Source organism: Crotalus tigris, unplaced genomic scaffold (genome assembly GCF_016545835.1).
Source record: "Crotalus tigris isolate CLP2741 ecotype Arizona unplaced genomic scaffold, ASM1654583v1 scf7180000017588.1960692, whole genome shotgun sequence".
NCBI lineage: Eukaryota > Metazoa > Chordata > Lepidosauria > Squamata > Viperidae > Crotalus > Crotalus tigris.
Genome location: NW_024096494.1, coordinates 486,304 through 502,519, shown reverse-complemented (window position 1 = coordinate 502,519; position 16,216 = coordinate 486,304). Strand labels below are relative to the sequence as shown.

General features: G+C 38.7%; 2 protein-coding genes across 7 annotated transcripts in view; one reads left to right on the top strand and one right to left on the bottom strand.

Annotated features, from left to right (window-relative positions):
• RAB19 (RAB19, member RAS oncogene family) overlaps window positions 1-4,870 on the top strand; it is a 16,975-nt gene extending 12,105 nt beyond the window's left edge. For all 3 annotated transcript variants that reach the window (XM_039362092.1, XM_039362101.1, XM_039362083.1), the window contains exon 4: window positions 1,254-4,870. In XM_039362092.1, coding sequence (XP_039218026.1) covers window positions 1,254-1,519 — 266 coding nt within the window. In that variant the 3' untranslated portion in view covers window positions 1,520-4,870. The remainder of the gene's footprint in view (window positions 1-1,253) is intronic.
• The window catches only part of MKRN1 (makorin ring finger protein 1), a 25,624-nt gene continuing 14,237 nt past the window's right edge, over window positions 4,830-16,216 (bottom strand). The window contains exons 2-8 of one of the 4 annotated variants that reach the window (XM_039362060.1): window positions 15,185-15,313; window positions 13,522-13,742; window positions 10,654-10,880; window positions 7,969-8,183; window positions 7,233-7,276; window positions 6,571-6,709; window positions 4,830-5,357 (exon numbers count right to left, since the gene is read on the bottom strand). In XM_039362060.1, coding sequence (XP_039217994.1) covers window positions 5,273-5,357; window positions 6,571-6,709; window positions 7,233-7,276; window positions 7,969-8,183; window positions 10,654-10,880; window positions 13,522-13,742; window positions 15,185-15,313 — 1,060 coding nt within the window. In that variant the 3' untranslated portion in view covers window positions 4,830-5,272. Of the gene's footprint in view, window positions 5,358-6,570; window positions 6,710-7,165; window positions 7,277-7,497; window positions 8,184-10,653; window positions 10,881-13,521; window positions 13,743-15,184; window positions 15,325-16,216 lie in introns of those variants that run through there. The other 3 variants (XM_039362041.1, XM_039362051.1, XM_039362070.1) reach the window with 3 other exon arrangements.

Here is a 16,216-nt window from a genome sequence, read left to right as displayed (position 1 = left end):
TTTCTTTTGCTTCCTAGGAAGCAAAAACAGCTGGGAGGCGGAGACAGCAAGAGCTCCGAGGGAACACTCCTTTCACCCTCTCTAGGATTAAATCCAGAGAGGGTTCAGGGGTTCTACCTCTACTCTTGCACTCTCTGTCCCTTCCCTTTGCCCGGGAAGGGAGTTCCGAGCCGCGGACCAGCTGATGCACACTGTGCTCCGCGGCTCTGACACTTTCCCAGCTGGACGGCTAAAAGATAGCCGCCATCGCTGTCGCTCCGTACCGGAAGTCTGACTTATGGCTGTTTTTAACACTCCCTACCATTGCAGCATCCCCATGGTCACGTGATTAAAATTCAGACGCTTTGCAACTGACTCATATTTATCACGATTGCAGTGTCCCAGGGTCACGTGATCACCTTTTGCGACCTTTGACAAGCAAAGTCAATGGGGAAGCCAGATTCAGTTAACAACTATGTTACTAAGTTAATGACTGCAGTGATTCACTTAACAACTGTGGCAAGAAGTGTGACAGAATGGGGCAAACTTCACTTACCAAATGCCTTGTTTAGCAACAGAAATTGTGGACTTAATTGTGGTCACAAGTCAAGGACTGCCATGCCTGTATCGTATTGTCTTCTATGGCCACCCATAGAAGTGGGTGGCCATAGAAGTGGTCCTCAGCATACGGCAAGCTGTTGCCATGGCTGTTCAGAGTGTGTCATTTGAGAATCCTCAACATAGATACCTGTGGGACTGGGAGCTTTAAACCAAAGGCCCCCAACCTTTTGGGCACCAGGGACCAGTTGTGTGGAGAAAGATTTTTCTGTGGACCAGAGGGGGTGTGGTTTTGTGTGCTGCCTGCATCCCGCGGATGGCGCTTCACTTGTGTTCGTGGCCCAGTTACTGCTATGTCATGGCCCGGTTGGGGACCTCTACTTCAAATGACACTGTGTGTCATGCTACAATGATGCATACTGTGTAAATTTGCATCAGTTGCACACACAACTGCTTATGACATTTGTATCATTCATGAAATAATTTTATGACATATCATCAAAGTGTGTGCTGCCTATGATCCTCAGAGTAATGCTCTGAGGATCAGGGTGCTGAGCAACAGGAAAGTGGGAGCGAGGACCATTGTGGAAGGAGGAGCAAGGAGATGGCCTAAGAATGCTATGCTTCTTGGTTTGCTTCATAGTTTTTCCCTTGATCCATTTATTTGCCCCATCTATCCACTGGAAATCTAAAAATGGTTTTAATCCAATTTAAAGGGAACAAATCAGATGAATCAGAGAAACGGCAAGTCCTGTTTGAAGATGCTTGCACATTGGCAGAGAAACATGGTCTTCTGGCTGTATTGGAGACATCAGCTAAGGAGGCCCAAAATATTGATGAGGTTTTTATCTTGATGGCTAAGGAACTGATGGCTAGGAATACCTTACAACTTCATGGGGAGAATGGATCTTCACACAACATTCATCTGGACTCTAGGCCAGTGTTGGTTTCACAGACTGAGACATCCAACTGTTCATGTTGATCAAAGGCTACATATTCCAATGCTCTCTTCCATTACAAGAATTTCCGTGTAGTCTCACTGTATCATCCTGATGCCATGCCATTGTTGCTGTATGTCGTTCTTTGGAAATAGAAGATTTCTTGTTTCCATTGGTCAGCAACAAGCTGTATGGGCACCAAGTAGCACTGGATGAAGGACTTTTTTGGCAGACATGAGCTGATACAGAGAAGATTGTCTGTGAATACTTCTGATAAGCCATTTGCTTCTATCAGTCTCTGGCTGCTTTCATTGGTGGCTATGAAAAAAATGGTGGGTTTCTTGTACTGTATATATTGTGTTTAGTTCAGGAATAATAGAATTGTTGGTAGCAATTGAATCAAATTATTGTGGGTAAATACTGAATCTTTTTTTTTTTTAAATAGCAGTCTAAACAAGTACAAAACAAGTTCTGCAGGGCTTTGCTACCTATCTAAGAAATGCCTCTGTCTAGTCAGTTTCCTGTCTCAGATTACTATAACAATGTCTGTTTAAATAGATGTTTAACAGGGCAATCTTGTTTAGTGTGTGTTTTGGCTTCCTTAACTGATTGACCTTGTGCAATCCACAGATTACCAATGAATGACTGTGGTGGTCAAGTGGTATACCTAAAAGATTTCATGGAGAATATTCTGTAGTGAAATGAAATGTTGATTTCAATTATGTCATTGTTTTCCAGCATGTGTAACAACTACTTAGAGATGGTTCCACAAAACAAGGCTTAGAATACAGAAATATACTGAAACTACAAGCATTAACATAGTGCATTTTTCAGTTACCATAAATATGATAAACTGTATACTGTACAGTAGCTTTTTTAAATAATAGCAGTAGCTTTTAATATTTAATCATAATTTATTAGTATGTTTTCAGTAAGTCAATATAGCAACATTTCAAAATTACTGGAAGGCATTTGTCAATGTACAGCTTTGCAATAGCTTAGTGGTAAATTTTTTACTACTTGATTATGGGAAGACTGATCTCACTGGCCATGGTATTAATAATCAAAGAACTGAGTTCTCTTGTTTGGGGTCTTTGTGATTCCTTTTACTTGCATTCCCAAACAAGGCATTTCTTAAGAAATAATTCTAAATTTATTTCTTAAAGTAGAGAGAGACTGTGAGTTCTCTATTTTGATTAAGTGCTTTTTGTGCTTGCCAACTTGATAAAAAAGCATTAAGGGAAGAAATGAAATAATCACTAAATCAGCTCTCCAGATATGCTACGCATTCTGTAGTCCCAACACATCTGGAAGGTATGGGTTCGGGGAAGGCCTGCCTCTGTACAGTTTTGATGCTTTAATCTTTGGTTTAAAGTCAAATTTCTTTTCATTATACTCAGATTTACATTTTTATAATATAAGAAAATTTAGTATGTATTTATTGACGTTTTATTTCCTATTATCCATGCCCAAGTTTGTTGCTGAATTGCCCTGTTTTAAAGAGAAAGGTTGGTTCTCTAACTAGCATTGAATAACTATAACTATTACTGATATATATTTAAAAGCCTTTCCTTTTTACATGATTTTAAGGTAAAATGAAGATTCTAATAAATAAGGGACTTTTCCATCATTGATGAAGTATGTATTGTTATGGGAATAAACTAGATAGAAGAAAGTTCTGGCCCTAAAATAATGAAAGGTGAATGAGGAAGTAATGTCTTTAATGGCTATTTACATTAACATGGTACAGAAGCATGGTAAGAGGGTAGAAGAAATCAGGTTTGGAACACATTAATTATTACTGGGTCAATTTAATTGACCCAGTAATAGTTTACTAGGATCAAATCTTACACTGAGCACAAATACACCCATTAAACAAAGCATCTGATTCTTTCAGAGCTAATAAGGCTTAAGTCTCAGTGACAACTTGGAAGATCCATAGGAAAAATTAATAGTACTAATCTACTAATCCAGGGAGATTTATATGGTGGACTACCTTATATCACTATATTTATTATAGTGTTTAAATAGAAATTGAGGCTGATATCCACGTTGCTGCAAAATTCAGAAAATACATTTTCTCTTCCTGAATGGATTTTCCCCCATCTCAATGAAATCTCAAGAATACAGAGATCATACTTTTTTTTTTGCTTTTTTATTTGGGAAAAGTGCTTCTTACAAAAGGCAGCTGCAAAGTAACACAGTCTTCAGCAACATATTTTGATTCCATTTAAAAATGAAAGGAAATGCAATCTAAAAGGACATAAGCAGAACAATTCAAGGACAACCCAGCAGCATTAAATGTAATGAAAGTTAAAATTCCTTTCAAGAGAGGAGAGGAAAAGAGGGAGAAAGATTTTGATGACATCAGGAGTTCTTCCTAGGAGAACTGGTGCCTGACTGCTTTTTCTATGAATAAAGTAGCAGCATGCATGTTGTATAGCTATTAAGCCCACTCAGGTACTCTGCCAAGCAACAAGGATCCTTCTAAGAGAGACAGGAATTTCATTGTTTTAACTCTGATTAATTATCACACTGTTCTACAACTTTGTAAAGATGAAGAGAACACAAAAACCCCAATAAGTGGATAATTTGGTCCAAATTCTGGCTAACAATATTCCTACACCTGTGTGACTCAGATACACCCAATAGGAGTAAAAGGATGACTAGGAAGAGAATGGAGTGCTGGTGTCAATAAGGAAGTGTCTACTCTATTAGTTGTTTTAAAGACCATTTCCACAGAATTTGCTGAGACCACAACATTCATTTCAAAATCCAGTTGAATGTTAAGATATCATGCACCAAAAGGTTTGTGTAAAGAAGGGGATGAGAGAATAGAGGAAAAGGGTTTAATACACACATATACCAAGTTGCCCAGCCCTTGGGATACAACTCTGTATTTTATTTGTATATACATACATAGAAAGTTCTCCTTTCACACACAAACACATTTGCCTTTCATGCCAAACAGTAAAAACCGGAACATTCGCACCTGGTTCTGGTTACACAGTAGTAAATAGTAAATGTGCAAGTAAACAAGAGACCAAAACCACAAATGAACACATGTACATAAGGTGGGGGGGGGGGTTGGAATGGAGCTAAAGCCAGCCAAGAAAATAGGTGCTGGCCTGAAATCTGAAGTAGGAAAATTGGTTTTCAGAGTTTCTTATTGTGGAACAAGGCAGTTGGCCAACCTCTGCCCATCCCCCCCCCCCCCCCGCCGTACAGCCAGTGTTCTCAAGTTTGTATCTGGGCTCTTGAAAGATGAGTGTGGAAGTCCTGTAAACATTTGAACCCTGGAACTGGGTGAATCCTGTCAGTAACACAGATATAAAGCAACAAGTCTAATCTAACTGTCTGACAGTTAAATTCATTTTTACAAAAAAAAAAAAAAACCTAACGTTTTAAAGGTTTATTTCATGTCATTTGTTTAACAGAAAAAGAAACACACTCCTAGGGCTTGGAAAGGAGGACAGGATGGAGGGAGGGGAAAAGAGACAGATTTTGAGGGCTTGGGGGGGGGGGAAGGTATTACAACAGCAGCGCCTGGAATTGATAGGCCTGCCTAGGAGAAAAACACAGGCACTGCCACAACACCACAGGAAAAAGAGCTGCTGCCCGGGAGGGGGAAAAAAATGGAGCAGACAGTCCAGACACCACAAAGATGTGCTATAGGTCCAAGTCATAATAGTCTTCCAGCTCATCATGAAACAAGTCCCATTCATCCTCGGAGTCTGTTAGGTCATCATCGCCTCCTGCCGCCAGCAACATGAGAAGCATTTCACCCAGCTCAAAGGTCACCACCTCATCCTCATCATTCTCAAAGGGATCGCTGCTCTCCCTCTCTTCAATGAATTCCCAGAACCGGTTTCTTCGCTGAGCCTACAAGTAGAGCAGAATTACTGGCCTCACACGAGCCGCCATTCCCCAAACAAACCCAGTTCTCTGGTGTAGATGATTCCTACAGCTAGTGCTCCAATACTCCTTGTTCCTCAAATACTGAATAAAATTGGGAAAGCTTGGTATCTTTCGACTGAGGGGGATTATTTAGGGCAGGGGTCCTCAACCTTGGCAACTTTAAGACTTGTGGACTTCAATTTGTGGACTTCAAAGTCTGGGAGTTGAAGTCCACAAGTCTTAAAGTTGCCAAGGTTGGGTATCAAGATTGCCTTGCTAATGCTATCAGTGTCTGAAAGTCAAAGAAAAAAACTCTGCAGGTACCCATGCAAGAAATTAGGATCACAAAAATATAACCATGATCCTGACATTTTTTACAACTTTTTTTATTGGTTGGGCAGAGATTTTTGCATACTTGCATGCAAGGTGTACCTCTGTCTCAGAGGTGAAGTCTGAAAACAGACAAACACAGTAACACTATAACAAGCCTGCAAATTGCCATCTACCTAACGGGAGGTACCTTTGGATCCGTTTTCAACCGTTTCAAGAAACACCAAACAAGAGATGATGGAAGGGGATAATCAAGTCCTTAGCTGACCACAATGCAGACCTAATAGGTTGCAGTCTTGTGGGTGGTCTACAGTCAGGTCTTCTTACTTTCTTATTAATTTAGAGTTGGTGGGAAGACTCTTTTGCTAATCTTGATACAATTGCATTCAAGGGAAGATCCTTCTTAAAATAAAAAAAAAATATTAAAGCTACATCATTATCCACCATTTTATAATTAAAGGGGACTAGATACATTATTTTATGTAGCACTAAACTAACATTTATGTAGATCAATGCATATTTCACAATAATCATCAACTATTCTTTCAAGTCAGCCTTTCAAGTCAGCCATTCATTCAATATAAAAATATGGTATTGGCACTGCTCTGATTTGGCCATGTTACATATAAACATGCCCATTATATGATCCTGGACTTTAGGCTGATTATGATTAAAAACTGTCAAAAAAGGGTGCAGGAAAAAAAATCACAAGAGGTTATGAAGTTTTTGCTTCACAAAGTTATTATTTTGATGCCCCCTCCCCATCCTGTAGTTCCAAATAATTTTTATTCAGCTATCTTCAAAAGCCTAATTCAAAACTTACTTTTCTATTGCAAAGAAAAAAAATCAACAAAGCAGTGGGACTTACTCTGTATCTACTTGAAGTTCCCACTTTCTGCCTTTGGGGCTCCTCTCGGCGGCCATCAGGATATGCGTGTTTGTAAAAACAGTTCCCTCCAAATGGGCAGCTCCCACGGCCTTCATCAAAATACCTGCATGGCTTGTTGCTGGAAAGGAAAATATCGCAACCCTTACTCACAGCATAGCCAATCAGATTTCAGTACTGTATTTGCTTTATAAGCCAGGTGACTTTTTCTTTAAAAAGAAAGATTGCTTGTTGTGGAAACCATGTTAAATTAATTAACATACCTAACACAGTGGATTATGTGGATGTGCATACTGAAAAGGTGTGCGCATGGATAGGTGCATGCAGAGGAAACACTCCAGAATAAAATGTGCTATTATTTATGACTAAATTGTAACCAAGTGGACAAGGGAACAGCACATGAGGCTATTTGGCACAAAGGTTACTTGTGTACGCAGCATGCATCTGCTCATGGTTAAAGATGCATCTCATAGGGTGGGGTGGGAAGGAGGCATGAGAGGACTTCAGATAACACTTTTCTCCATGTACGTGCTTAACCTCTGCAGTCAAATTCGGTTCGAGGCTGCAATGCTCATACCTCATTGCCTCCTTGTATTTCTGAATGAGTTTCTGCTTCTCTTCCTTCTCCTCCACCCAGTACTCACTTGGAATGACAAAGTTAGATGTGATCCGACATTCTGGGCAGGACCTGGGAAACGAACAGACTGCACTGCAAAATTCTACATGACAGGGGCGCCATTCCCAGTACAGACATACAACCACCTTTACAAGCAGTCTATCATATGTCTGTCCAGTCTATTGCATTTCTTAAACAATTTAAAACTCCCCCCACCCCAAACCCCCCACCCAAGGCATTTATTGAGGTTTTCAAAGAACATGAAGGGGAAAAACATTTCACACACAGACTCATTTTTCTTTAGATATAAATAAATTTATTTTTGTAACTTAGTTTTCTTGGATGTCCATATTGGTTTTGTTTTGTTTTTCCAAGCAAATTTTAAAAAGGAATGGGCCACTGGCTCAGTATTGAACGAGAAAAGACTTAAGAGAAAAGACTTAAGAAACACATGTTTGGAGTTTCTGTCTCTTGCACCATTTGAACCCAAGTGATTTTGTACAGCAACCAACAGAACAGCAGGTTGCTTCCATTTAACAACAACAAAAAAGTATGACTTAACATTCAAACTCAGTGGACCTTGCTGACCAGTCAAGAGTACTGAGGTCAGAAAAGTGATCCAAAAAACCCTCAATGCTGAGTGATAACATTACTTATGTATTAAATGCAGTCTTGGGATGAAAGAGGGACGAAGTTGCCAGTTCACACAAAATACTAATTCTCCCCAAGAAACAAAGCACAACGGACATGGGGAAGTGCCTCACTTTATGATCTTGCTCTCAAATTGTTTAGCACTCCTCCACTTGCGAATGCACTTGAGACAGTAAGTATGATTGCAGTTGGATAGAATCCCAAATCGACGCTCGCTGGGATTGGCTTTTTCATATACCACCTCCATGCAGATTCCACACACCATGTCTTTACTACGCTGAACTGCAAAGGAGAGCTCCATGTCCTTCTCATGAGCTTCGATGCAAGACTGTGAAGGAAAGGAGAAGAAACTGACACTATCTGTCATAAAGTCAAATTTGGAGAAAAATCATCATGAAAGCATTTGAGAGGTCTAGAACGTCTACAATGCTCTTCTCTGTCACTAAGCAACTTCAAAAGTCATTTTTCCTTAGGTATTTCAGATTATAAAGTGCCCTAGGCATGGAAAGAGTGAGAATCCAAAGCACCTTATCTTTGGATTTTTTTTAGGTTTTTAGATTTTTTTTTAGTTCTCCTGAAGAAAGAGCTAAAATACTGAAATAAAATACAGTTTTACTATAAGTTGCTTATTTTTCAGTAGAAACATGACTTTTTCTACTGCAAAGAAAAAAAATCAACAAAGCAGTGGGACTTACTTCCATACAGATGGCAGGTTATAAAAATATTCTATTTTCTAAGAATCTATCTTAGAAAGCAAAATACCACCAAGTAGTTTATCTCACCTCCTCAAAGGAACAATTAGGAAAACAAGAATTATCAAATGCAGAAACCATCTTGCTGCTTGGATATTCTGGATCAAATAGTTTATCTGGAAACCTTTCAGTTGGATTCAGGCCTGCATGCAGCACAGAAGCAACTTTAACTGCTCTGCAACAGATCTAAAGGGTGCTTTTCTCTTGGTCCTGTTGGACCTCTTAGTGGCATTTAATGTCATTGACCATAGCATCCTTCTGGATCTTCTCTGAGGATTGGCAACTAGGAGCATAGTTTGGCAGCAATTCTCCTTTCCCAAAAAAGACAGATCAAGTCTTTGGCATTTCATTGCAGGACACCCTAGGGCTGTCCTTCTCCCCCATCTTTCTTAATATTTATCTAAAGTTATTGGGAAACACAATCCATTGGTTTGTGGTTCCATATCGTCAATATACTAATGGTACTCAAACTTACCCCAGTTTATGAACAGACTAGGACTGAATCCTGGGAGACAGAGATACTGTAAGTACAGAAACATTTGGGATCCATGGATATTGTTCTTGACAGGATGTGTTCCCCAAAAGAGCAGGCACACAATCTGGGAGTGTTCTTGAACCAAACACTTCTACTATTGCAGCAGGTGGCTGCTATGAGCAGTGGTGGTGCAGTGGTTAGAACGCAGTATTGCAAGCTAATTCTGCTGATTGTCAGGAGTTCGATCCTGACCGGCTCAAGGTTGACTCAGCCTATCATCCTTCCAAAGTCAGTAAAATAAGGACCTAGATTGTTGGGGGCAATCTGCTGATTCTGTAAACCACTTAGAAAAAGCTGTAAAGCACTATGAAGTGGTATATAAGTCTAAATGCTATTGCTATTGTTATGACCAGAAGAGCCTTTGATCAGCTTTGTCTGACCTTCCAGGTATGATATTACCTAAATCAGAATGCACTGATAACAGAACAGTTTGCTTTACATGGGGTTCTTGTTGAGTAAGATCCATAAACTGCCACTGGCTGTCCATTTGCTAACCTGCATTAGCAAGTTTAGTCGAATGATCCCTATCCTTCAGGGAGACAGTACTAGGTGCCAGTAGGTTTTCAAATCCGATTCCAGAGTGCTAGTTATTATGTCTTAGTCTCTTTATTATCTTTGGAACTGTTTTCTGCAGGTAGAATTTCCCTATCTATTTGGTCCAACTAAGAGGAGCTGCTCTAGGGGAAGGGAGGGGATAGAGACTTGGAGTTGACTTACTTTGCAATAGCCCTCTTACTATAAAACTACTTGCTGTAGAACAACCCAATGTCAGATTAGGCCCAATTCACATTCCAGCATATTGGATTAGATTGGATTGGGGAAGGGACACCTTTTCAAGGCACAGAGCAGTATCACCCTCCTTTAGTTTTCTTTGTGCTGGCCCCAGTTAACACTAAAGCATTCTGCCCAAACTCTGCATAGCAGCATACCCAGGCCATCAGTCACTTGCTTGGACCTATGATAAGAAAGATTTAGAACATAGAATAAAACATAGAATAATAGAGTTGGAATGGACTTTGGAGGTCTTCTAGTCCAACTCCCTGCTCGAGCAGGAGACTCTGTACCATTTCAGACAAATGGTTGTCCAATCTCTTTTTGAAAGCCTTCAGGTGATGGAGCACCCACCACTTCTAAAGGTAAGCTATTCCATTAGTTGATAGCTCTCACTGTTAGGAAATTTCTCCTTAGTTCTAGGTTGCTTTTCTCCTTGGTTATTTTCCATCCATTGTTTCTTGTTCTTTTGGTGCTTTGGAAAATAGTTTGACCCCCCCCTTATTTTTGTAGAAGCTTCTCAAATATTGCAACAGTGCTATCATGTTCCCATATGTCCTTCTTTTCATTAGACTAGATGTACGCAATTCCTTTAACCGTTCTTAATACGTTTTAGCCTCCATCCTCCCTCATCATTTTTCTGCACTTTTCTGGACCTGAGAAACCTTTTGCAATAATTAAAATGTTTCTATGGTTTTTGTTAGCCAATTAGGTATATTTCACTTATTTTCCCCACTTACCTTTATGTGTAATGATCTCTGTGCAGCATCAGCAGGATGGAGGACTTGCAAGCCGCACATGTCGCAAATATCCCCATGAATATATACGCAGTTTTCTCCATAACGGCATTCTCCTACTGCAGCATAGGGACATAGTTGTTTCTTCATCTCTAAGCTGGTTTGCTGTTTTTCATATTCCTCTTCAATTACCATTCCCTGCAGGGGAGTTTCAGTGCAGGAAGGAGCAGCTGGAGCAATCAGAATGAAGACACAGAGTATTTGATTCTTGAATGGTAGAGCCTGAGTAGCCTTTTTTTAAAAAACGTAATCATACAAATTATTTTAAGGAAAATAGCTACAGGTTAGTCCTCTATCACACTTTCTTGTTTTCCACACAAAAATATGCCATTTTAAGCGTTATTTGAAACAACATGAAACATCTTTTTAATGTATTTCAAAAACATAAAGGACATGAAAACATACTTATTTAGTTCAGCGGTCCATTCCAAGTGAAACATTTAAGAAGATACATACTGTACTGCATGTGAAAAACATGGAGATATGCTAATGTGCAGATTTTGCATTCATACAGACTGACTGTAGAATCACCTTTAAAATATTTAGCCAACTACTAGATGAAGGACAATCTCGGGGGAGATACGTATTGACAATTATTACTAGTTTCAATGATTATAAACAGTGCATGATGTTTGGATTTTGGTATCTGGCAGTGGAAAGCCAGAGAAGGAAGCATTTCAGTTGTCTTTTCCCTAGTTAACACATATCAGCTTAATAGTGAACCCTGCTCATGTGGCAGGACACCTGAAATAATGGCAGCTGCTTCGCATTGCTGATTTTTCTGAATCATTTCTCATATTCAGGAGAATGTTAAGAAATCTCCTGGGTAAATTGGGTTCCATCATAGCAGTTTTAATAGCAAGTGTAGCAAGTATAAAACTATAGGAATGATTTAGTTCACAACATGCATGTTTGTGTTATTAGGTTGTGTCCAGGACTTGAGTAGTAATATGTAACAAATTATGGCTGTGTTCCTCCCTAAACATGTCATTAGAGAAGTAAACATATTATTAGAGAAGTGCTGACAACCGGAAGTTATATACAGGGCAATAAAGAGAGTTATTAATCAACAGCTTGACTGGACTAAAGAAATTACTTGAACAAAGGCCATTCAACAAGATCTGCACGCCAAAAAAAAAGCTTAGTCATAAGAAGCAAGCTGAACAATTTAGGCCATGTGCTCTTATTAGAATCTCTGTAATACCATAATCACCTGAACAACATAAATGTAAAACACATAGTCCTCAACCTTCCAAGATAATTGGGATTGGAATTTCAAATTGTCAGACCCAATTTGATGATCATTTTTACTACTGGTATAAGTCAAGTCACATGGACATACAATAAGTACAAATCCATCTCAACCAATGGTATATTTACCCAGATTTTTTTTGTCGGAAACTGGCAAAAAACCTCACAAATTATGATCACATGAGCATGGGCTGTTGCAACTGGTTTTAAATGTACCAATTCCAAGTGCCCAAATTGCAATCACGTGATTGCAGGGATTAATCGACCGTTGTAACTTCAAATCTGGGTTATAACTGATGTTTTCAGAAGCAGTCATTGAATTCAAGCCATCATTAAGCTAACAGTTATAAACCAAGGACCACCTGTACTGAAAGTTTAAAATAATGTGAAAAACAATCACAGCTAGGTTTAAGACCATGGTGGTGCAGTGGTTAGAATGCAATATTGCAGGCTAATTCTGCTGACTGCTAGCAGTTTGGCAGTTGGATTTTCACCAGCTCAGCCTTTCATCCTTCTGAGGTCGGTAAAATGAGGACCCAGATTGTTGAGGGCAATATGCTGACTCTGTAAACCACTTAAAGAGGGCTGTAAAGTCTAAGTGCTATTGCTTTTGCTATATATGTGGCCAAAAATCCAAAAGTTACACCTGAATGATGATAAATTATTAGAACCAACTAAAATATTTGGAATAATACAAAGTGCAAGCTTGTGTGTTTGCTAGATTTTTAATTAAGCAAAGCATTACAAAATTGGGCATAAGGAAGAATCAAGGAAGCCTAATCATCAGAACTGATATTTTAAGTTTGAAGTACAAATGAATAATTCTGCATTTGATCTATACATTCTATCAGATATTGCTGGTATCAGATTACACTTAATCCTCAGAAGAGAAGAAATGGCGGTTTGCTGAGGTTCTAAAGATAAAAAGGCATTATGGTTCCAATCCCTGTGATCCTCAGAGACTACAATGTTTTTTACTTCACATATAACAAGTACCAACTTCAGTTAGAAAAAGAACACCTATCACTTGGATAAGGAAAATATTCCTAATAGAAAGAGGGATAAATTCTTGGACAAATTTGTATTCTCTGTTTAACTCTAAACTATAAAAAGGCAAATGATACAGAAAGGCAACTGTCTCCTAGCTGATAAAATCTGGAGACTGCAGCACTATTTTCCATATATAACTTCCTCTTGCTGCCCACACTCATTTGTTATTATATTAGGTATGTTTTTTTATGTGACTGAGTTCAGTGGACCTTCCTTTAATGAATATGCAATTTAAAGGCCTCCCTAGAATGTTTGGCACCTTCAGAACACAACAGATGGCTGGCCAATTGTGCTCAACTAAATGGACCATAGGGAGGCACTGCCCTCAGTGGCAATATTGGGAAGGAACCCCATAAATCAGTGTGTGATTTATTATAAGGCAGCTTATAACACAAAGCAGAACAAATGAATGTTCAAATGAATACAGCTCTTACTAAGTCCAGGGAGACACATAAAAAGAAGCCATGATTGGCAATGAACATTTATTTCTATTACAATGAATCAACTTACCACGACCAAAATACGGCTGCCCAGGAATAAACTCCACAGCATTCACCCAATCTTCAGCCCCAGCTCCTGCAGCTGCCAGCTCTTTGTCTTCAGTCTCATTGCTGCTCACTTTAAGTGTTCCAGGAGATGGGATCACATCCGTTGAGGCCGAAGGATAGGTTTTTGTAACTGGACTCACAGTAGTCGTTTCTTCTCTTTTCAATGGCTTGGTATGTTCATATCTGATAAGGAGCAAAGACAGAAATTGCAAAAATAATGCTATGTGAATTCCAGCTAAAAGAAATTGCTTCAAAGAATCAGAAATGCATTATATAGAAGGGGGAGACCATTAAAATACTTAAAGAGACCATTAAAATACTTGAAGTGGTCTTAAATAGTTATTGGACAATGTGTTCTGAAGAGACTTGTTAAGCTTCACTGAGATAAATATTTTCTCTAGCGCTCTGTACTGCTGGAAGAGCCATCAGATATAACTGTCCTTGAAAGAAAAATATGTGAAGATACAATCCACTTATCAACTTTTTTGATCAGTAAGAGAAAGCAATTATTGGGAAATCAAAATCTGTTCTAAAAGGTCTCTAAAGCAGATTTTGAAGGTCAGTGAGAGAAAACGAATCTGCATTCCCATCATATTTGTGGACTTCCACTCATTACTGTACTGGATTCTACCCTAGGAATTCTCTTTCTTCTCTGCTCCAATTATTTCATCTTAAGTACATTTCTGCATTGTGTTGTGATATATTTTTTTACATCACAAGATAAAAACAGGAGGAAGAAATTAAACTGCATGTATATAAGAGTACTGTATATCATTCTTCCTGAGCCCCTTTGCAATGGCTGCATTTGCATTAAAGAATATATACTTTATTACTCTACATGTAGACTATTCACCAATCGATTATTTGAAAACAAAAACAATTTCAATGTTTTATGGGATTTTAATATGGTTGTTGAATTAGACATGTGAACTTTTGAGAGAGAGTCAATTTTCTCTCTCCTGTTGATCTCCACATATCTGGCACCACGCAGCATTGTTTACATTTGTGGATGATGGGGATTAGAGTGACTTTAGAGAGGCATCCCAGATGGAAGGTATCAGGTTAGACAAAGCTAGCCTGAAATAGGGCATAGGGATAAAATATTAATTTTGTTGTGATCTTGCTTCCTAAATAACTTCTATAAAAGTTTTGCACTGTACAGAAAATGGCAATTAGAAGGCAATTATAAACACAGTAGTCTCACTTTGACATTATATTTCCAAGTTCAGTTTATAATTAATATTCTACTTAACAGTCCTTTTTCTCAGTATCTGCATAAGCTTCTGTAGAATACAAAATGTATCTGTATAACACACTACATAAGATTCTCAGTGATGGGAAAGCATTTGATGATAGCACTACAAATCACAATCCCATTCTTTGCTTATTAGTACAGTAGTACTGCTGCTCCCACTATACTGAGTAATCTGCTACTACATCAGCATTGGTGATAACACCTGAGATGGGTAATGTGCAACTTCCATGATCAGGCTTACCCATATTTTATCACATTCATTGAACTAAAACCTGTTCCTTTCTTTTAAAAGCCACTGGGGATGAATAGCCATAAATATCAGGAAATTGCTCCTTGTTAAAACACAGAACATACAGCTGCATTTCTATACCTGCAACGATCTCCATAAGCACAGCATCCTCGCTGAAAATACCTACACACCATGCCAGAGTGAGTAGTGAAGAGGTCATGGGAATAACGACAGTTGTCCCCTTCCTTGCAAACACCATGCATGAAATATCTGAAAGACATAAATTTGTAAATATGGCTGAACCAGAAAGATTATTATGTAGTTTTAATGGAATTCCATCTTGCCTGATGAAAACAAATTGCAAACATTCCTGAATAATAATCCTAATATTCTGGAGTGCTGGACTCAACATTTTAGTCATTATAGGCTCTAGTATTGATAATTAGTGTATCATGGATTTTTCTAACGACATTTTACAGCCACCTAAATCAATGGACTACTGCAGCTTGTGGCTGAAAATTGAATAAATACATACTGTAATCAGTGAACATGATTTCCAATGATTCTTGCTGGCTTTCCACAAGCAAAGTCAATTGGGAAGCCAGCAGGAAGTTGGAAGCTGCTTCCTCTCCCACTGCTTTTTCACTTGCCTGCACTTAACAGTGCATGCCGACAGGATTCTCCTGCCTGTAGAATTGCCTGTGCTCTACAGTTCCTGCCTGGAACTGCTGGAATTGCCATTGCTAAGTAATGAGTGTACATGATGTCACAGTTTACAACCACTTAGTGATAGAAATTCCAGTCTCAGTTGCTGTTGTAACTCAAGGGCTACCTGTAGTTTAAGATATAAACATTCTGCCCTAGAGTGGGATGTATATTTATCTGAATAAAATGCATGTCTTTTTGTTGCAGGATTCATATTGTAAAAAGGAGCAGCAAGGCAGCAATTAATTCAAACTTTGAAAATTATTTTCCAAGAAAATTATACAAAATAAACAACAGTAAGAATAAGGTGGGATGCCACCCAGAATTAAAAAGAAAGTGTATAAACCAGTATCACAAAAGGCAATAAGCTTTATTCAGAAATTAACAATTTAATAGCAAAATATAACAGGTTAGGGTTCCTTCCCAACCAGCTTCCAACAGGCAAAGTCAATTGGAGAAGCGAAATAC